Source organism: Delphinus delphis, chromosome 15 (assembly GCF_949987515.2).
Source record: "Delphinus delphis chromosome 15, mDelDel1.2, whole genome shotgun sequence".
Classification (NCBI taxonomy): Eukaryota; Metazoa; Chordata; class Mammalia; order Artiodactyla; family Delphinidae; genus Delphinus; species Delphinus delphis.
The window spans coordinates 37,098,833-37,122,464 of NC_082697.1; the positions used below are offsets into that span (position 1 = coordinate 37,098,833).

Here is a 23,632-nt window from a genome sequence, read left to right on the forward strand (position 1 = left end):
GGCTGGCTCCTGGGAGGAGGCAGTCTAGGACCACCTCCTTTTCTCCTTACTCTTAACTCTAAAAGTGTCTCTCTGCCTAGAACTTGTGGAGCCCCAAAAGAGGAGGCTCCAACCTTGAAGTTCCCACAAAGCCAGGGCTTGCTTTGAGCAACTGGCCCCACCCTGAGCTACTTGTTTTGTAAGCACTCTGGGGGCAGGGGGAGAAGTAGGATAGGTAGGCTCGGGGCTCACAGTGGATGAAGAAAGCAGCATTCAGAATCCTCCAAGGGAGAACATTGTGTCCCCAAGGCAAGATGCCTTCTAGTCAGGCCTGTGTCACTGGAAACTTTTTCTCATGCACTGGGTAGTCTCAGAGCCTCAGGAACTTCTCCCCAAACAGGTACAGCCTGCTCTGCACCTCACTGACCTCAGGAAAGTTTGCTCAACTTCCTCCTTCAGCTCAGCCACAGCAGGGGGTCTGGGCTTCCAACTGTTTCTTCATTTGAAGTAAGAAGATTGCTGAGACTCAGTGGGACTCCTCGGCCCAGCCATCTGCCAGCTAAGGGTCTACCAACCTGCCAGGTTTCCAAAAGTTTGGTGGTCTCACATGGACTCTTTGGTGCTGGGAAGCACTTCTAAGTGATACTTGCTCCCCTGGCCACAGACAACACCTTTAATTCTTGTCCAACATCTTGTGTGTGTGTTTCAGAGGAGCAAATAACTCCTTGATCAAGACAGAGGCTGGGTGGGAGAGGTTGAATGAGTCAGGGTAAGCTATTCTCAGTTTCTGGAACGGTAGCATACAATTAGCACACATACAACTTCCTCTGCCTTCTCAGGGTTATGGAAATCCACCAAGGTCAGCTGTTCCTCTTTGCAACCCACAGTCACTAGGGGTCTGTTTAACGCCTGGAAATAAGAGATGCACAGTGAAGGTTTCTCAGACTCAGCAAAGCTAACAAAGAGTAATAAAGCTAGTGAAGCACAGCTCATTAAAAAACTGAGTAGGCGAGTCTACCTTTCCTGCGATTTAATAGAGGAATCTTGAGGGATAGAAGGGAGAGATATGTGTCCTGCAGTCATCGAATATGTTTCTGTTTTCTTGAGCATAATTTAAAATTCTGGCCTCCTTTTCTTTTGTGTGATGTGGCTTTGATAACTTCAGCCTTCATTTAATGACTGTAAATAGGGCTATTAAGCACAGAACAATGAGGCTATAATTATTACAGAAATAATATTAAATATATGCAAACAAAAATATATGAAAATGGATCCCACTAAATTCAGAATTGGTAATAAGTCAGTCTGGGATATAGTGTAGAAAAGTCTTTCTTCATAGATAATATAAGGGTATAACCAATATTACAGAGGGAGAATATTTAAAGTAGAACAGATGGATTTAGGCAGGCTTCTTATTGGCAAAGCTACAAGCTGCTTGCAGACAGATTAAAGCCATCTTAGGGAGGATGAGATCTGAGTTGCTTTTCAACACTAAGAGTTCTCTAAGTGAGTGAGAGTTAAAATCAGAACTAGACATCTCTAAGAAATAGTAATGGTTAAAATTGAGGCAAGAATACACTCAAAATAGCTTGTTAGTAGTTTAAACTGGCGTGTGTATCTATGAGTCTATTAACCATTACAAAGCACAGTTAACCCACCTACATATTTTATTTTACATAAATTAATGGAAAAAGAATGAATTATTCCACAAAGGATGTTGTAAAAAGGATGTTTGGAAAAAATATGAAATTAGAGTTTTAACTGTTTCTGTATATACTCTAATATAAATTTAAGCCAGAATAAAAAGTTAAATTAAAAATAACCATTGAGAAAGACTAAAAGAAAATGAATTTTTGACTGTTATTAGAATATGTAAATATTATGTAAATGAAAAATTGAAGAACTCATCCGTTTAAAAGTATACACTGATGAGACTTTATAGGAAGCAATTTGGGTAATATGTCTTGAAAGTCTTTAAAACAATTTTTTTTTTTGACCTGTAAATCCACTCCCAGAAATCCATTATAAGAAAATAATCCAGGAAGTAGATAAAGTTTTTGTATAAATATGTCCATAGCAGTCTAACTTATAATGGCAAAAAAAAAAAAAAAAAGAAAAGAGAAAAGAAAAAGAAAATAGCATTAAATGTTCAGAAATAAGCCCAATAAATCATAACACATTTATATGCTGAAGCACAGTATAGTCTTTTAAAATGGTATTTGAGAAACATTTAATGATTAATTAAAATTTTCAAAATACAATTAAATAAAAGAAAAAACAGGATAATATATATCGGTATGATCCTAAATTAAAGATAAATTTATTTTAGGCATACACAGTATATACTGACTCTAAGTAGTTCACTGGTTCTCAATCTTGCTGCAGTTAGAATCACCCCAACAGCTTTAATGTATCCTGCTGCCTGGATCCATTCTCAGAGATTCTCAATGAATTGCTGGGGTGTTGCCTGGGCACCTGGATTTTTTTAAAGCCCCCCAGGAGATTTTGAGATTTTAATGTGCTCCCCCGCCCACCCCAGATTTGAGAACCTTTTTTTTTTTAAATCCTCTTTACGAAGCACACTAGGAGAAAGCACTCAGCCTTCCAAAGCAAAAGAAGCATCTGGTGGCTGCCACAAATTTCCTGGCATAGTGCCCAAGGCAAAACTCACCTCTTTCGATTATTTCTATCATTAAGAAAAATTATCCAAAACTTAGAAATAAGGCAAAAGAGTGGATACAAGTCTAAGGGACCCACCCAAGGATTACTTGATTCTCTTTGTTTGACTTACTATTAACTTCTGATCAGGCTCCAGACCCTGTGAAGTTACCGGTTCATTAACTTGGAGATTTTTGTGTGCTAGAGATTTAAATGATTTCTGTCTAGTAGAAAAGTTACAGTTTTACTGCCCTGTAAGATATAAACCAGCTCTGTATCCAATTAGCAATCTCAAGCCAGCATCATTATATACGAATTATCTGTGAACCAGCTTTTTCATCTAATTGGTTCCCTCATTAATGAGTTAAATAAATTTTTGACACACGTTCACTCTATAATTTCATGAGAGTCATGTTTTTAACTTTTTGGAATTGTATATTGAAACTGTCCATGATTAAACACAGATACAATGATAGAAGCGAACACTGGAAACTCACATTGAGTGGGGATTTATCCGGCATGAACATCTTAGCACTTGGTCACAGGAAGCTTCCTTCCCTCCTATGGTCTCAGTACATGCAAAAAAAAAAAAAAAAAAAAAAATTCCCGGGCCCTCCGCCCACAAGATTTAGTCCAAAGTGCCTTTTAAATCTACTCCATATTAATGTTACTGAATGCCAAATTGAGTAATTGAAGAAATCAAATTTATACACTGGTTACTTATCATAAGCAACTGGAGATTTGAGTAAATTCTCATTTTACAAATCACATCATTTAGAGCCCTTCTGCCTTTAGCTGAGATTCCTGGTGCTTTGGCCAGACTTTTTAATCTTTTGTTCACCCTCTCTCTGTCAAACACTTAATGATCTGGAAAATGCTAGAATGTAAGCTAGGAGCTTTGCTATTTAAAGAAACCCTGCAGTGAATTCATTTCTAGAGCAAGTAATTTTCTGCGAGTTTCTTAGCTTAACCGCCCAGTAGCTTGGTCCATGATGGGTGTGTTTTGGAGCGGGATTGTTTTTGAAGGTGCTGGCTGCTTCAAGGAGAGACAGAACAGAACTGTTATCTAAGGCCAAAAAAACCCGAAAAACAAAAAACACATTATCTCCATCAGAGGTGAAACTTATAAAGCCCAGGGCGAATGCCTGTGTCGTTGGATATGAGATTGTCAATGAATTTAAGAAATAATCATTAGGTTGGCATTTTTGGTTCTCACCTCCATAAAGCAGACTTTGCAAATGAATCAGCCCCTTCCTGGGAGCTTGTTCACTTGGGAAATATGTTTCTGGTTTCTACCCACAAAGGATCCTTTAATACGGAGAGGCCGATGGTGCTGCCACTCAGTGAATCCCAATTGCCATGGCTGCAAAGATCCCACTCTTGCAACGGGCCTGGCCTTGAAGCATCAACATCATAAATCCACTTTGACATCCTTTATAGAGCCGGAGACCTCAGGTTTGGAAAGGAATTTACATATTGCTTGATCCAGTGTCCCCTCTCTTAACTGAATCTGTTGACCATAGGCCACCAGCTTTCTCCTGAATATTTCCAAGAACAGGAACTCACTTCATCCAAGGTGTCCAACTCAGACTTTGGACAGATGGCTCCAAGGTTCTTTACTGAGCCAAACTCTACTTTCCTGTAACTTGCCCCCAGTGCTGATGGTTTTGTTCCTTGGAGTCTGTTGCAAATTGTCTTCTCACAGTTTGGTAACTCTCAGTAATTATTTCATAGATAGCCGCAGCTTCTACTAGTTAGAGTAGGTGATGCTTGTGGGTCTCTTCTCCCATGACTTTGAAACTAGATATTATGTTATAAGGAAAACAAGATTCAGGATGAAGTCTTCCCTTCATGCAAATATTTATTAGAAAGAAGACACAATCCTAGTTGGACAACCTGTTCTACCAGTACAATGTCTCAGCTTTCTGTTCTTTTTGACACTCCAGTAAGAACCTTGCAGAAAAGGCTTAATTAGGGAAGCTGCAAAAATATTCTAGTAGGAGGATTCAGGTGACCTTATAGTCAGACCACAACAGTGATTCCCAAAGAGTGTTCCGTGAACCATCAGCAACAGTTATCACCTGAGAATTTCTTAGAAATGTAAATTATCAGACCCTGTTCTGGAATCACATACTGCATTAGCAAGCTGAGTTTTAGTAAACTCTCCAGATGAGAATCAGTGGGCAAGACAATTCCCTAACCATAACAGAATCAAGGACCAAACTTCAGCCTTAAGCCAATGAGTAGGTCTGGACTGAGTGAGTATACACACACACACACACACACACACAATTCATATTAAGTGGGATGTTAGTGCCTACATTTCTAGCCAATTACCCTATTTTGAACACTCAATTCACCAGTTAAAAAGTATCCCTAACATCCATTATGTTAATTAGCAAACCTCCCAGTAGATCACAGATAAAGGACACGGAAACACTTGTAGTAGCTGTTTCAGGAAGGTGGGCCTCTGGGTTCACAAAGACAGTCATCATGTCTCTTCCTCGTGGTAACCATTAAGTCTTGTTCTGCTTTCTTTTCTCCCAGCTAAACATTCTCATACCTTCCTTTGTAATATGTCAAAGCTCTTGACCACCCTGTACTCCTCCCAACTTCAAGTTAACCACAAATTAATGAGTATGAATTTTGATAGATATCGCTTGTTCTGTGGGCTCCCTGATTCCAGGATAAAGGTACTTACACACACAGACACACACTCATACTCACACACACCCCAAATATTCTACATCCATGCTCTCAGAACCCCTTTTTGCCAAGCTTCTCTTGCCTATCTCTGACCCCTCTACATGGGTCAGACATGTGGAAATACAGACAAGAATGTGAGTGGGTGAGTGAATTCCCAAAGATAACACACACACACCCTTGATGGCTCTCCAAGTGAGCTGAAGAGGATAATGAAAAACGTTTGTTCCTTAAGATTTTAATAGTCATGTGTCTATTTTAATGTCTATTAAAGAAAATACAAAACTTCTGATTTTAGAGACATTATTACTTAGAACAAGGCTAAGTTTGAAAGGTGAGTCCATTGAAATCAATTTTTAAAAAAGATCAAGTTAATAACCTGGTGTGCATTTTTGCTTAAATTCTGAAGGCACAGGAAGCCTAGGGTTTTGGATAAACTATTCACAAGGATAATAGGTCTGTGATATGGAGGACCTGGCCTTGGGTGTCTTCACCAAGAGTACCTTTCCTAGGAAAACAGAGATCATGGTAACCAGTGTCATTTGCCTGTTAAGCTATTCGTCATGTCTCCAGGAGGAAGGAAAATAACAGAAAATGCTGAAACTCAATTAGTTTAGCAACGCAAACACTACTGATTCTTTGATAAACCGCATACAGCTCACATGCCTCCTTTCAATTGAGGAAAGAAAACATTCTATGCCAAGACCAGTACCCACCAAAAAGACCCAAGCCAGAAGAAACTAGAGTTTGGGTCTTGTTAGTGGAGGGATGATATCATGGCAGATAAAAAGAGTGGTTGCCTCAAATCAACAGTGGGAAAAGAGCACAGGGCATATTGGCCTTAGTCATGCTATTGTTTATACGTTCTGAAAACAGTCAATGTGCACAGACAAGACGGGTTCCTCCCTCCCGAGTTTTCTGATATTTCCTGTTTCAGTGATACCTTAAGATGAACCCTAGCTCTTGAGTTAAAAGAAGTGGGTTCCAGGTGATGATGCAGCCACCAACAAACTACTCCACCCTTGAGTTTCCCTTCCCTCTGTGAGGATGATGCTCCAATAACCCTCAAGTCTAACCACTCTGTGATATTTTGGATGTGGAGTGTTCAAATCCAATGAAGTCCAGCCAGGACTTCCCATATTGTTTGGCAGGACTGGGAACACAGGGAATTTTTGTTCTCCCCCAACCTTTCCTAATGCAGTGATTTGTTAATTCTTTCAGTACCTGATTTGCAATCATCTGTACCTGATAAAGTATAGCTCACAAGCCAATGGAAGTTGTCTTAGGTTGGGTTCTTGAGAAGCCGACGCTTAGACAAGTATTTGTGTGCAAGTGTTTTATTAAGAAGGCGCTACCAGGAGAAACCAGAAAGGGAGAGGGAGGAAGAGGACAGCGAGGCGGAGAGGAAGCCAGGCAGTAGAGCAATGGCAGGCAAGGTCCTAGCTTTGGCATGACCTCGAGAGAACTTTCGGAGTGTCCACTGCATCTCATGGTGTGTCTCACCTTAAGGCCAAAAAAAAAAAAAAAAAGCTGGGCTTCTGTACTCCTGAGCCAGCAGGTCACCAGCTATGGGTCTGCCCTGGAGAGACCCAGGGACTTGCAGCTCTCAGTGGATCAGGTGAAGCAGCATTAAGGCAGTTTTACAAAGAGGGTCACATGCATGAGTCAGAGTAAAATATGCAGAAATTGGGGGATGACACCATGGAACCAAGTGAGGGAAATCCTGGGGATGCCAAGCAGAGCACCAACAGCATCTACAACTGAAAGCAAGTTATCAGCAGCCGGAACATACAGCAGCTTCCTTCTGTTGATTGGTCATGTGGGCACAAAAAGAATTTGTTTCGATGAGAAGGAGGGTATTTCTGCCTGGTCTTGGATTCTATATGTTCTTGCACTCCTGAGTGGAATCATTTTATTTAGGGCATTTTGTTTTTCATGTGGCCAAGTGTTAGTCTTACATGGATATCATTCTTCCCTCAGGAACCAAGCCAGGTACCTTGGGATACAAACATTTTCATCAGTTCTCTCTTAAGGCAAGATGGAGGAGGAGAACTGAAAGCAAAGGCTTCCAGCTCAAGCTCCTGTGGCCACCATTTAGAGGCAGCCATTCCCCTCCAGCTGCAAGCCAGATGTGGCTGCACTAACCCATAGCGCTCAGTAAATATTGGTTAAATGGATGAACAAGTTACTCTGGCTGGCTTTGACTATGATCAGGGTAAATGAGATGAGGTTCAGTTCTGCCTTTCCCTCTCTTCTGGTCAGTGAGTCCTCTGTGCTTGGCTCCCAAGTAAACAATCAGGAACTGCTGCATAATACAAACCTCAGTGCTAAATAACCATTTGGCCACATTTGCAAAACAGACAAAGGAAACACTGGCATTTCTGAAAAGGGGAAATTTAGGCATAATCAATGTTGGTTGTGGCTGGCTGCCCTGTTGCAATTAAGAGATGCCAAAGCTGGCTGCATTGAAATGCCAGGCCACTCCTACCCAGGTCAGTAAAAAGCAAAAACCAAGGCAAAGCTGCCTGTCAGCCATGCTGTCATTAATCCCAGAATAGCCCACGGAAGGGGCTCATTGGGGAAGCTGAACTTACCAGATCAGGACTGTATCTGTTTATATATCCAGATGTACAAACATAGAGTCCCATTTAGGAATGGGGTGGGGTGCAGTGGTTTAGAAAATAAATAAGCCAAGTTTGAAAAGAATTGGGCTCTAATGGTGGTCAGTGCCATCCCTCAGAAACACTAACGGAGACAATGACAATTCTGTGAGCTGGTTGAAATATTTGTCACTTGAGATGGTTCTTAAGCAAAATTCTTTTATAGGGAATGCATTCATGGTGTTTAACCCAGCACATACTATGCCATCAAATATTGAGGAGAACATGGTGGGGAGAAAAGAAGGCTGCCATCTCAGATCAAGATGGCCTCCTAAATGCTGGACAACCATGTACTTGTATTTCTAGATGGCTTTATCATAGGACTGTCAGCCCACTGGATACTTGCAAAGCCCTTTGGCCTTACGTGATGCTGCACATGGATTCTCCCTTTCTGGGCACATAAGAAGGACTTGTGGTTTTGTCAAAAATGCAAATTCCAGCCCCATCTTCATAGAACTCTTTTCATTGGTGGTGTGACTGGGAATATGTATTTTAATAAGCAACTAAAATGTTTTAGATGCAAGGAGACCTCAGATCACACTACCGAGAAGCCCTAAGTCACTTGAGACTTATCTGTGAACCACATAATGGACATAAAATGTATGTAAGATAGTAAATCAGTTCATTTATGAGTCACTTATTCTTCATATTTGAAAGATGCTCTTTTCATTCAACTAAGAAATTTATTAAAACCAGTAGTGAAAAGAGGACATTGAATTTCATGCACAAGAATGTTCAAAGTAGAGTCACAGGGAGCCAAGTCCAGTCCACACTTTGAAGAACTTATACAACCATGAACACAGCAGAGTTAAGAAATGGCAATTTTTAACCATAGAAGTGCCAACAGAACCTTGCTACCTGTTACCTGCTAAAATTATTCTTTGCTCAGGTCCTTAGTTTTAGCATTAAGACATGAACTTTAATTATCATCATTTTCAGAAGAAGAAGAAGAAGAATTTATCAGGACCATCCATAGAGTCTCCAGCATTCAAAATCCTCAATGTTTTCTCCCTTTTGAGCTCTAATGATCTTAAATAATAAGTCTTAGCCTTCACAGACTCTATTATTTGGGGAAGATGGAAAGTCTCCAGTGTGCTTTTTCTGATAAGCATCTCCCCTTTGCTTTCTGAATGAAATACTTAATCTCATGGAAATCAGCCAGTTTGTCCACCCTCCGAGTACAAGACTCTGTTGTGAGACATTTAGAACCCATGACCCCATGGAGCTCTCAGATTCTTGGGAAGAAAATGCTACTGGAAGTCTGCAGGTCGTATAGAAGGGGCAGAGTGAAGTAACAGCATGCAGTGCTGGGTGGAGGGACAGGCAGAGTCAGGCTCCCAAGGTGGGGCTCTCAGCCTCTTCCACTGCAGCTCTGTGATCTTGGTTGGTTATCAACTTCTACTTCATTCTTTTCATTTAACATGGAGATAATGTGGTTTAGGGCAGCACTTCTCAAACTTCTGATGCTCAGTGATCTTGTGCAGTAGATGATCTGATTCAGGAGGTCTGGGGTGGAGCCTAAGATTCTGCATCTCTAACAAGCTCCCAAGTGAAGCTAATTCTGCTGGTCTGAGGACCACACTTGGAATAGCAAAGGTTTGGGGGATCCTATATAAACCCTCAAGTTTTATATGAAGTTCCTGGTTTGATTCCTATCACATAGCAAGTTGTCAATAAATGACTATTACTATGCCTAATATATATATATATATATATATATATATATATATATATACACACACACACACACATATGTGTATATATATATATATATATATATATATATATATATATATATATATATATACACACATATATGTGGCCGTATTGGGTCTTCTTTCCTGCACGTAGGCTTTCTCTAGTTGTTGCGAGCGGGGGCTACTCGTCGTTGCGGTGCATGGGCTTTTCATTGTGGTGGCTTCTCTTTGAGTCCAGTTTTTAATTAAAAGACAAAATATCCACACAACTTGCTTTGAGAATAAATATGCTTTGAAAATATGTTTTGCGGAGCATGGGCTCTAGGCACGCAGCCTCAGTAGTTGTGGTGCACGGGCTTATTTGCTCCACGGTATGTGGGATCTTCCCGGACCAGGGATCTAACCTGTGTCCCCTGTATTGGTAGGTGGATTCTTAACCACTGTGTCACCAGGGAAGTCCACACCTAATATTTTGACAAGAGTTATGTGACACAGAATGTTGGATAAGTGCAGCTGATTTATCTTAATCGAGAAAGGCTGCTTCAAACCTAGGCCTAATTCGGATAATTCACAATAAATAATGCTTCTGATGTGCTTGAGGAAACTTAGGGACTTATCTCAGCAGCAGTAACTGTGCTCACCCTTCCCTTAGAATGAACACTTTGTGATTGATTCCACTGTGCAGCCAGGGTTGGGAACCATCTGCCTAATCGATTTTGATCAATGAGTAATTCTGAGCAATCTTTAAGAAGCCTGGGTCTTAAAAAAGTGGTACAAATGAACTTATTTACAAAACAGAAATAGAGTCACAGATGTAGAAAAAGTTATGCTTACCAGGGGGAAAAGGGGGTGGGGAGGGATAAATTGAGAGATTGGGATTGACGTATACATACTACCATATATAAAATAGATAACTAATAAGGACCGACTGTATAGCACAGGGAACTCTTCTCAGTACTCTGTAATGACCTATAAGGGAAAAGAATCTTAAGAGTGGATATGTGTATATGTATAACTGATTCACTTTGCTGTACAGCAGAAACTAACACAACATTTTAAATCAGTTATACTCTAATAAAAATTTTTTAAAAAAAAAAGAATGAGCACTTTGAGTCTTACAGTTGCATTAACCTCAAGGAGAAATTTCACCAGTGAAAGTAATAGCACTAGGCCCATCCTTGATCACATTCTCGTACCATCACAGTTGGGGAAAGAGACCTTCCTCCAAACACATCCAAGAGATGGCTCCTTCTACAGGTGAGGACGAAAGCCCAGAGAAAACAGGTGGCTTCCCTCTCTGTTAGATTCTGAGTCATGAGCCAAATGAGACCTCCCACAGTTTAGATGTGTGATACTGGTTTGTTGTTGTTGTTGTTGCTGTTGGGTTTGTTTTGTGAAGATGAAAGGGATAGGCTAAGACATATACTCCAATCCCTTGAGTTTGACCAGAATTGTGTAATGTAAATAAGATAATGAAATGGGGTATACAGGTACAATACTATTCTTTAATATTGATAAAAGTTACAATCCACCATGAATGTGTAGCCATTGGGGGTCTATTAGTATGACAACCTAGCTGTAAAATAGAAAAACAAAAAATGGGCTGAAATATAAGATGCAATTGATAAAACTATAGTTCCTATGGAGAATTTGAATACACAGAAGTCAATAGATCAGGTTGAGTAAGGATTTCAGAGAGTTTGAATAACACACCTTCCTTTTCAGCTCAATTTGATGTAGGTAGGTAGCTAGACAGAGTCAAATATGGAATAGAATTTCTTTTCAAACACAAATTAAACATTCTCAGAAATTGGTCATACGTTAGGGTGCAAAGAAAATCTCACCAGATTTCAAAAAGCAGAAATCATGTGGGTCCCCTTCACTGACCATAATGAAAATAAAATTAGAAATTACCAAAAAAAAAAACCTTCTTATTTAAATTTTAAAATCATATTTTCAAATAACTCCTGAGTTATAGAAGAAATTAAAACTGAAATCTAAAACTACTTAGAAATAAATAACAAAGACCATTCTATATGCCTAAACATGTAGGATAGGGCCATAGTAACACACAGAGGACAATTTATAGCAGTAAGTAGTATACTGTACCAAAAATAAGAAAAAAATGTAAAATGAATCTTTTATCAATTCAAGAAGATAGAAAAGGAACAATATGATAACACATCTTAGGAAGAAAAGAGAAATAAAGTAAGAATAAATGCAAGGGAAAAAAAGAATTGGAAATTAACAACATAAGTAGGGATGATAAATAATATCAAAAGTTGGGATATACTTGAGATGTACTTGTCAGGTTCCTTAAAAAATAAAAACAGAGTTACCATATGATCCAGCAATCCCACTCCTGGGCATATATCCAGAAAAGATAGAAACTCTAATTCAAAAAGATACCTGCACCCCAATATTCATAGCAGCACTATTTATAATAGCCAAGACATGAAAGCAGCCTAAATGTCCATCATCAGATGAATGGATAAAGATGTGGTGTGTACACACACACACACACACACACACACACACACACACACACACTGGAATATTACTCAGCCATAAAAAAGAATGAAATAATGCCATTTGCAGCAACATGAATGGACCTAGAGATTATTATACTAAGTGAAATGTCAGGCAGAGAAAGACAAATATCCTATGATATCACTTATATGTGGGATCTTAAAAAATGATACAAATAAATTTATTTACAAAACAGAAATAGACTCACAGACATAGAACAAAATTAATGGTTACCAAAGGTGGAAGGGGGGTGGAGGGATAAATTAGGAATTTGTGATTAATAGATACATGTTACTAAATATAAAGTAGATAAACAACAAGGACCCACTGTATAGCACAGGGAATTATATTCAATATCTTGTAATAACCTATAATGGAAAAGAATCTGAAAAGAATATACGTATATATATATGTTCTGAATCACTTTGCTGTACACTTGAAACATTGTAAATCAACTATACTTCAATTAAAAAAGAGATGTACTTGTCAGACCACTACATTATTTTCCAGTATATAAATGAAACTAAAAATAAAATCACTTCCAGTTTTTAATTAAAAGACAAAATATCCACACAACTTGCTTTGAGAATAAATATGCTTTGAAAATATGTTTTTGAAAATGACCCAAACTCATGATCTGAAACTTATCTGTGTATCAGCAGAGAGTTACCTCTAAGCCTGTTTCCTGATCTACCAAGTAGGGATACTAACAGGATGCATACCACGTGTCATTTAAGGTTTACATTAGTTATTATGTGAAAACATTGAAAACAGCGCCCTACGAAGAGTAGCCCTCATTAAGTGTTAGTGTGATTTTATTAATAATTAAGGAGAGTTGTCAGACTTGGTTTATAAAGTCCCTGTGTTCTTCTTTGGGCTTTTTGAACACAGTGAGTCTTTAATAAACTTCTGTTGAATTTGAAAGCATATCTCCACCAGAAAGCAGGCAGGGTCTACAAGAAGAGAGGGATCTGTCCTACAGAAGCCTTGTTCAAATGATTAGCGGTGTGGGGAGACACGAAGATGTAGGTTTCAGCTTTCTATGATAATTCAGCCGATGGGTATTGATGTATATAGGTTTGTTCTTTTAATTAAAGTGTGAAACAGGAAGAGAAATAGATGTTAGCTCAGGGCGTACTCTGCTTACACTTTTTCCATGACATTCCTGCCCTATGGCACTTGGACTAACAGCCGATGTCCCCAGCATAATAGCCATCCATGTCTCTGTCAACCTCGTATATCAAAGGCACACACCTAAATACGCACACTCACCTTCTGTTCCTGAGCCCTAACCCCATATTTGAGTCCAGGTTCTACATAAGAAAGCAGTCTTAGGCTAATTCATGTAAATAAGTAAGCCCCTTGATGTGGGAGAAAGGGTTTTCTCCAGAGCCCGTCTGCTGTGTGTCCAATGTGGGTCTCAAATAGACTTGGATGCAGAATGAGAATGAGAGCTTTACAAATTACACCTGCTATCAAGGGATAACTGTAGACAACCCACTTTGTACCGCATACCTCGACAGCGACAGATCCTCAGACGTCTCCGTCTCTGATGCAAATGGCCCGGTGCTGATGCTGAGTCTAGGAACCTTGGTCAGCTGGTCATGAAAATTAGGCATCTTTATGAGGGCTGTACGGTCATCCCAGATTAATCACATGGATTAAATCTGACTTGTAGTCCTAAAACTCTGTCCATCAAAGGCAAATTCACTTTTATATTGTACTCCGTGCATCTTTTTTTTTTTTTTTTTTTTTTTTTTTTTTTTTTTTGCGGTACGCGGGCCTCTCACTGCTGTGGCGTCTCCGTTGCGGAGCACAGGCTCCGGACACGCAGGCTCAGCAGCCATGGCTCACGGGCCCAGCCGCTCCGCAGCATGTGGGATCTTCCTGGACCGGGGCACGAACCCGTGGCCCCTGCATCGGCAGGCAGACTCTCAACCACTGTGCCACCAGGGAAGCCCCGTGCATCATTTCTTGTTTTAAAATATGGTCCAGGAAACACAAACCCTATCACAGGAAACTCCAGGCAAAGGAAATTCTACAAACAACTACAGACAGGAAAACACACCACACCCTGTATCTGTCTATAGCAAATATACAGTGCCCTGTGGACAGGAAATGCTTTAAGAATTTCTGGGGGCACATCCATCTGCAAACAGACGTAGAGGAGTGGGAAACAGCAACAGCACTACAGGTCTGAAAGCACAAAGACCTCTATCTTCTAACAAACTGGCCTATTAAAAGGAAAGGTCACTTGCTGGCTTAGACTGAAGGAAGAAGTTCTGCCAAAGAACCCAGCAGCAAAATATGAAGATGGAGAACAGGGTGAGAAAGCGCTCTTGTTTGTCTCCACCTGGAAATCCTTTGAGAGGTGCTGCTTGGAGACTGGAGATTCAGGCACTCGGTTGGTTTCCCTGTTTTCAGGCTTCCGTGGGTGACCAGCACTGCAGCAACATGCCTCTTGCCCAGCCATCAGTAAATGAAAGCTAATTAACGAACACTGGATTTGTTTCACTCTTAGCAAAGGGTACAGGCTTATCCTGAATGAGCAAGCTTTCTGAATATTAAGCTCCCACATCGTTTCAAACAAGGTTGATCAGAACTTTCTATAATATATGCCCGTCAACAAGCCAATGAGTCTGGTATTATTTACGCTGTTGAGAAAGCTGGGGCTCAGAGACAGCGATAAACTTGTCCAGAGTCACCCAGCAACTGAGTGCCAGAACCAGCAGTACAGCTACGTCTTTCTGATATCAAAGCTACGACCCACAATCTACTCAGCATTTCTGGTCCACCATTTTATCCTGGAGGGCAGATCCCAGTCACTCAGAGGAATATAGGAATTTTGTTTCTGCTCATCTCAAAGTTTAGGAATGACTTGGTATAAATTTCTTCCAAATTCTGTTTCCTAGATCCCTAATTTCTAAAATGGAGACTTGTGTTTAAGTAAAACGCAAAGCATTTAAAACTCTACATCATATCATGAGTACATATTCTGGTGGCCAGAATGGAGGAGGTGGGTAGGGAAAGAAAGGCTCTGGAGGTAGCCTAGTCTGGTTAACTGTAAGTTGCACTAAACGGGATTTCAAGAGAGCAGCCAGAAAAATGCACAGGTCACGTTTCAGGACCAAGGGCCCATCCTTCTTTAGAAAAATTCCTGTGCACACCCACATAAGCCCTCTTGGCAACCTCTGATAACAACTGAAAGAGATGAAAGATTTTCTGTCTTTTGCTTTTAAATGCCCCTAAATACAATGGAATACTACTCAACAGCAAGAAGGAATGCACTATTGCTACAACATGCTACAACATGAGTGAATCTCAAAATGATTATGCTAAGTGAAAGAAGCCAGAAAAAAATAATCCATACTGTATCTTTCCATTCATATAAAATTCTAGGAAATGCAAACTAATTTATAGTGACAGAAAGCAGATAAGCAGTTGTCTTGGCACGGGGCTACAGTGAGATGGGATGGGTGGGTGGGTAGGATTATAAAAGGCATGAGGAAATTTCTGGGGGTGATGGATATGTTTATTTTCTTAATTGTGGTCATGGTTTCCTGGGAGGATGCATTTGTCAAAACTTCTCATTGTATACTTCAAAGATATGGGATTTATTGTGTGCCAAATATACCTCAATAAAGCTGTTAAAAAGTAAAATAGAAATAAATAAGTGGGAGGTTAAAGGTATTCTAACACGGAACCACATCCTTCCCTACTGACATTTCAAACTTGAGTGGTGTGTGTCTTAAAAATTATTTCATAGGCAGACAGGTATCCATCTCCATTGTAACGTAGGCGAATAGGTATTCATGGTGGCTTTTGGAGAAAGAGCATCATTCTGCAGACTCCTGTCTGGGTACAGCTTACAGCTCAGAAGATGAGTCATGGAGACAGAGTATGGACCGTTGAGACCTTCCCCTAGCTGAGCACACCTGCCTGTACACATATAAGCTCTCACATTTTCAAATCTGCTACTTCCCAGGTTCCGTGGCCAAACCCATCACTGACGCCCCAGCCCAGGCACCCCGCCAACCCCCACCCCTACCATGGCTGAAGACGCGGACATGCGCAATGAGCTGGAGGAGATGCAGCGAAGGGCTGACCAGCTGGCTGATGAGGTGAGGGATGGAGACCTGGGAAGGGAGCAAAAGATGGAGAGCTGCGTAGTTTGTCTTATTCAGGTTGAGGTGGGAAAAGGGCTTCTTCTCATGTCTCAGAAAAAAAAAACAAAAACAGGAGGAGTATGACTTTGATTTCCTATATATCTAAGGGCTCTGCACACAGGAATGGGTTGGTTATAAAACTTGCATGCAGATCAGTGACTGAGCCCAAGCTTCCAATGCCTAGAAATCTAGAGAAGTCAAGATCCTCTAAGAAAAGTACCATCTTTGGGTGTCTTACAGCCAGCGTTGTGCCAGAGTTGGCTCAATTCTGAGAGCTGGTTGTTACATTGTCCAACTTTGCAAGGTGGTATTAAAATTGAATTATATAAACTGACAATTGAATAGATCATATTAAAATCAAAGGTAATAAATACTCAGATCTCGTCACGTCCTAATGATTTTACTACTATCTATGCTTTCAAAGTTCTTGGCATGTGTTGTATCTGTAGTGTGAGGATACCGTCTAGTGGCGTGTTACCGTGAACCTTCCCAAGTTCACCTTCAGTGATACCATGGTGTAGTTAGAAATCAGAGAGGGAAAAAGTATTTACACGACGGAATCTGCAAACACTACAAATCAGGGCTTGACCTATTGTTTTGTTGACCCTCTAGACTTAAGAAAGTGGAAAAGTATTGATAATGCAGATTAAACTTAAAAGTATGAACCTCCGCAACCATTACACTATAAGCAACACAAAAAAGAATTGAGAAAATCTTCCAGTATTTGAAAACTATGATTCTCTTCAGCAGAGAAGCCACTTGCATCATTGACAAATGAATAAAGTTCCCAAACATGTCTTCATTCTTTCACTTGCCTTTTATTCACTCACGTAAATGAAAATATCAACCAGCGTTCATGCCAGAGCTGCTCTTGTTTTATGCGTGCTTAGCTGTGGACACAAGAGTTCAGCAAAAATCAACAAAAGTTTTCTGTGAAAATCGATTGGCTATACAGAATTTGCAATAAGGTGTTGTGTATTTTATTATTATTTATAAATTTTATGGTAGTCATCCTTTATATCATTAAAATAATACACACACACACACACACACACACACACACACACACACACACACATCTTTTTTCTGGAGAGCCCATTGTTAACATTACCAGCATACCTCTGCTTACAGCCATTCTATTTCAAAAAGCAGCCTGCTGACAGTGCTTCCAGGAAAGTGAACATGCTTCATGTTCCTGCAAACTCTTGTCCAAAATAAGTTTGCCATTGAAAAGCACAGCTTTTGAGAAATCACACTGGTTGCTGGATTCTAGTAATTTAAAAGGAACTTAGAAAAAAGTGACCACACTGTGTCCAAGGGGCCAGTGCTGAATTCATTTTTTCTTATCTAAGGATGAAGATAATTATTATAGCTTTCTCCTATAGACTAGTTGTTTCAAACACGCTTGATTTTTTTCCACCCTAGGGCAACAACTTAATTTGTACTGATAAGAACTTCCAATTGTGTTTCTAGGAGCTTTATAAGAAAATCGATGTTAGATTCATCTCAATTCATGACAAATGATATTTGCCTTTAAAATTCAATATTCCTGGTCCAGGGAGGCCAAATTAGTCCTCTGAGTATTCGAGATAATTTTTCATGCCTCCTGCACATGCAAAATTACCTTTTCGAGCTTACTTTGTCTTTGATATCAAAATCAACTTCGTCTGGTTTTGATTTTATGACAATCAGCTTTAATGTAATTGCTTTAGGGAATCTTATTATGTAGAAAGCCTGATAGGAAAGAGATTGAAATTGTGGTTCAGTTACAAACTTCAAAGAACATGTGATAACAACCCTTTATGTTTCCCAAGTGAAGAAAGTTTTTCTGATATTCCAAGAACTCTGGATCCTGCACTCATAATATTTGTGTTTTTTATCTTAGTCGCTGGAAAGCACCCGTCGTATGCTACAACTGGTTGAAGAGGTAAGCAGTGACTATATTTTAAGATGAACTAATCCCTTTGGCTGACATATCCTTTGCCTAGACCCTTTGCCTTTCTCTAGACCACTGTCCCATTTATTCCAGTGTGAATGTAGCTACCAGAAAGCCATATAATGAGAGAGATGCTATATTTAAGTTGCCAGGTAGCCATCAAAGTATTCACTCTCCCTCCAGCCCAGCCTATCTTCCTAGTCTCGGAAGCAGAAGAGGGTGGTATTTCCAAGTATGTAAATGTTCCCAAGAAATCACAAAAACAAATCAGAACGATTTTTTAATATACGAAAGAATTATCTACATAAAATCCTCATTTGTACTGATTTTGATGCCTCTAAATTACATCTAATCTTGGCCTTCTGTTTTAAATCTAGCTACATATATCACTTTAAAAAATATGTACCCAGAGAGGCATAATTTTCAGAAATTGTTACATTTATAGTCAGGCACTAAAATTCATGAAATAATAGGAAAATCCTTTAATAAAGGGAAATATCAAGTCTAGTCATGTAAATATAGAAGCTCTTTTATATTCCTGACTCTGGATTTAACATCCATTTTCAAGGCATGGTTAATGAATCCGTGACTATTTTTAAATGGGTGAAATAGGGCAGACAGCAATAATGGAATCAAAAGGGCATTTGCAATAAACCTCATTTATTCCAATTTGGGAGAGCGGCAGTCAACCAGGAAGAATAAATGGATTAATTGAACTTGTCCGTTGGGAGAGATGAAGTGGAAAAAGAATGGGATGAGCTATATTTATCTTAACTGAATAAAACAAGTCTAATCATTTTTATTCAGTGAGATGCTGTTTTATCTATGCTTTGAAAATGCTTATCAATGTATAAATTCATGTGTGGTTATCATCTTTAGAGATCTTGGGGGTTTTCTAGCAGAATGATCAAATGAGCCTACTTGCCTCATGCTACTGTAAATTGCTTTTGCAATGACATGAAAGGAGAAAAGTGTCAATTTTATAAGGCTAAAAGGAAGGGCAGCCGCCTCTTACACTATGGAAGCCAACATTTTCCCTTACTTCTGCAGCTTCAGCTTCTCAGCTAAGAATGGTATATAGCTAACTGTGAATTGCTACTGTGAATTGCTACAGGAGGAGAAGGTGGCAACCAAGAGCTCAGAGGACCCCTGGGAAGGGAAGGGGGTCCACTGAAGGAGATCTATTATCATGAAAAATGAGAGTTTGAGCCTGCAGCATAGCACAAATTGGCCCCCACAGGAGGTGGGCCAGCAAGGGGCCCTCAGCAGCACAGGAAAGCAACCTTCACTCTCTTAATGAAGAGAAATGCTTTCTTTGTGCTGTCCTGGGACTCACGCAGTACTTGAGGACCAAAAAGGAGGCAGATATTCTAAATCTACTAGTGTCGGTGAGGCTTTCAGAATCCACATGTTGCCCCTCATCTTGTCATGAGAACAAGTAAAAGGAACAGATCTGAGTAACATCCACACGTGAGCTCTCACCGTGACAGGAAGGCAGGGAGCCCAGAAGTCAGCTGACATCATTATCTTGATTCGTGTTTATGACCTTCAACCATGGCCTCCAAGCTCATATTTCATTTTCATTTGTATGTGTGCACATGTGAAGGGAGTTTCTAAACTGCAAAATCTATCACCAGTTTGCCCACCTGTGCAATGTTGAAACTGCCCAGAGCACAGAAAGTGATGGAGGAATGCATCCAACACACTTTTCCCAACTGGCCCCTCCCCCATCAGAGTCTTTGGGCTGCAGAGACTTCTTTTTCTGTGTCTTCTTAAATTGCAGGCAACGTTGGCCAGTCTTGGAAAAGGAGTGTCTGCTCTAATTTATTCTGGAAAAAAAAAATCTCAAAAGCTCTATTAATTGAAGTAGGATTCTCAAATATTACATTTTTGTTTTTCCTAAAGTGTTTCTCGATCAAGCATGAAGTTGCATCTTAGAACAGGGGGTGAAACAGATGGATGCTGTCTCCTACCTCTAACAAATGAGAGGAGGCTATTAGACTTTCCATCCTTAGGAAATTATGAGCAAGGCATTATTAGACTAGATTGATTGCTCTTACATCCTCCTGGGTTATCTTATATTGATGGTCAAACATCCCTTATATCTAGGGCATTGGCCAGTCAGATGTTATTCTGCTTTCAATCAGGAAGGAAATTCTCTTTAAAGAGAATCAGCATTAAATATTCATCAAGGGCAGAAATCATTTGGAAAATCTGAGCATTGAAATACTAGGATCTTGCCCATGATCCCAAAGTCTATCAGTGCCATATAATTTGAATTGAGCTGAATGCTTATTGAAATTCAGTCTCAAAGACAGGAAAGGTTACTCAACTTGTGAAGTTTCCCTGAGGCAAACAATCCCACTTTCAGTGGAATGTATAGGACTTTGTGCGATCCCTCATGGACTTTACGGTGTAACAGAGTGGAAGGCATGGAAGCTTGGTTTTCAATAGAAGCCATCATCAGTGTATCAAGGACAATGTAAAGTTACACAGAGATCAGTAGAGAAAGTTCAGAAAAGCTGAATACCATACACACATAAAAAGATTAGAAATCACATAGCACTTGGTTCCCAGCCTGGGGCTGGGAACTGGCTCTTTTGATGGATGCATTTCAGCAAATATTTATGGAATGCCTGATGCTGGAGGTGGAAGATCAAAATTGATATCATGTAGAAAAACAGATATGAAAATAGCTCTCCAAATTCAAGGCCACACCTGCCTCAGGAGCACAGAGGAGGGGACAATGAATTCTAGAGGGAGAGTCATGAATACTATTTGATTCCAGACAAAAAAGTTAACTCTGCTAATACTAACTGCAGGAAATGAGCTCTACATGTTAATGCCTTGGGCTATAGAACAAAGCCCGGAAAAGCCACACTGCCCTAGGGCAGGCTGATCCAAAGCCCCACACAGAGCTTTCACGCAGTGGTGGTTACTGAGGGCTCCCCAACATTTATGGGTGTTTCAGCATCTTTTCTTTTCATTCCAACTTATCTTTTGAAACACGTTGGCCACAAGAAGAAAATAAGCATTCTAAAGCTATGTCTTTGTTATGCCAGACTTTGTACTAAAGGTGGAAAATTCAGGCTGAGCAGTTGTTTTCAGGTAGGCAGTTGTAGGGATCTTTTGGAACTCTCGTGGTTAAGAGAGTGTCTGGACTGGCCTAGTTTTAGCTCAGGTGTATTGGACTTTGGGAAAAGCATTGCAGGATGACAAAGGACTTTAAAATGTTCTATAAACATGGTCTTAGATCATCAGCAAGAAAAAAATAAGAATAGAGAAATAAAAAGTAAAATGAAAGAAATGAAAAAAAAAAATCAGGGACTTCCCTGGTGGTCCAGTGGTTAAGAATCTGCCTTCCAATGAAGGGGATGTGGGTTCAATCGCTGGTTGGGGAACTAAGATGCCTCATGCCATGGGGCAACTAAGCCCACGTGCCGAAGCTACCGTGCCTACGCACTCTGGAGCCCACACACCACAACTAGAGAGCCTGAGTGCTGCAACTAGAGAGAAGCCCATGTGCCACAACGAAGAGCCCAAGCCCGCGTGCTGCGACGCAGATCCCATGCACCGCAACTAAGACCCAGTGCAGCAAAATAAGTAAACAAATAAATATATTTTTAAAAATCACTGGCATCTCCAACTCCCCCTGTTCACAGTTAGACAAGTTTCCCAGGGATCTTGAACAGGAACCAGGAATTGAGCTAAGACAAAAATAGAACAACCTCCTCTCCCTCCTAGCTATTAAAACATAATACTCATTAAGGAACCAGAGAAAGTAATATTCTGCCTCCCCCAAGATATCGTCCCATCCCTGTCCTTCTCTCTTGCCCTCCTAGTTCCTCCAAAGGACCACCCAGTTGTTTTGATAAAAGTTGTCAGCAAAAAGTGGAGCCAAATATAAGTTCTACTATTTATTGAGAACCTACTATATGCCAGCGACTGTGCTCAGAGTTTATTACCTAATTTAATCCCTGCAGTCACTTTTTCTACTGCTTTGCTCTCCATTTTACCAAGGAGGAAATTGAAGTCCACAGTGGTTAAGAAACTTGCTTGAGACACACAGCCACAAAAGACAGAGATGAAATTCAAACTCAGATCTACCTGATTCCAGAGTGTGAATTCTTACAACATTTCCCTTACACCAGCAATTCCCACAATATTTAAAAATTTTTTGAGAATTCCACAAAAAGCAAAAGGATCTAAGAAAACAAACATAGCAGCTCATCCTAAACTGACAGATTCCACACAAATGAAATCCTTTATCTCAGTTTTTGAATCATGGCCTCCAGTGGAGTTGAACCTGTAGAAGCTTTTAGGTTCTGTAGCTTATTTTGTCTTTATAAATCTTGGGAAGTGAGGGAGCTGTTTCTGTCCCCATCTGACAGCTGGAAAAGCTGAGACACAGAACAGATGACTCTAGAGCAATAGAACTGTAAAGATAAGTCTAGAATTCAGAATTATTGACTCCCAGATGCCAGCTCTGTTCGCTTGACCAAACTGTTTATCATTCTGTGAAGCACAGTTTAGAAGCCAGGCATTTGTCTGGCCCTTACCTTAGTGCCTGGGGCAGAGTGGAAGCACAATAACCATTTAGTGAATGAATGAATGAATGAACAAACTAATGAACGAGTGAGTGAATGAACCAACCTAGCAACTACCCAATCTTATTTAGCATCTCTATCCTTATCTTAAATATGGGAAAGCATCCTGAAAGGTCAAGTGACTCTTCCCCAATCTCAAGACTATTAACTGGCTGAGCTAAGAACATAATCCAGCATTCCTGACTCTCTGACCTGTGCTCACTGCTTCTGTTCTCTCAAATTGGGGCAAACTCTTGGTGGTTCTGTGAATCATTCCAGCACTGAAACATTTAGCACCAAATTGAACAAAGAGGAAATTATACTTGCAGAGGAAATTATACTTTATTTTATTTATTATATAACATAAATGGGTAGAGCAGAAAGGGTCAACAGATGAGAGCTGAACTGACCAAACTGAAGTCACTCACCTGTTTCTCACCCTCCATCCCAAATAGAACAGAACAGAAATCTCGTGCATAGCCTTGAGTTGGGTCCTTAGAGAAGAAGATGCTCTCTGAGATGACTCCATCCTCACTGGAACTTGCATTGTCACATCCATATGCCTGAATGAGCCATCTGCATTTTACAATTTCCTCTCATAAACAATGGCTAAAATTTGCATAAAAGGGGCATAGAAATTGTTAAAATACAGTCTAGTGTAGACAAATGTCCATTTATAACACATTGAAGAACAAGATTTTGAAATGTCTTGTGGGGT

The 23,632-nt window shown here is 40.0% G+C and overlaps 1 protein-coding gene across 3 annotated transcripts in view; it reads left to right on the top strand.

Annotated features, from left to right (window-relative positions):
* SNAP25 (synaptosome associated protein 25) overlaps positions 1 to 23,632 on the top strand; it is a 79,607-nt gene that overhangs the window by 34,525 nt on the left and 21,450 nt on the right. For all 3 annotated transcript variants that reach the window (XM_060031229.1, XM_060031228.1, XM_060031230.1), the window contains exons 2-3: positions 16,212 to 16,347; positions 18,278 to 18,319. In XM_060031229.1, coding sequence (XP_059887212.1) covers positions 16,276 to 16,347; positions 18,278 to 18,319 — 114 coding nt within the window. In that variant the 5' untranslated portion in view covers positions 16,212 to 16,275. The remainder of the gene's footprint in view (positions 1 to 16,211; positions 16,348 to 18,277; positions 18,320 to 23,632) is intronic.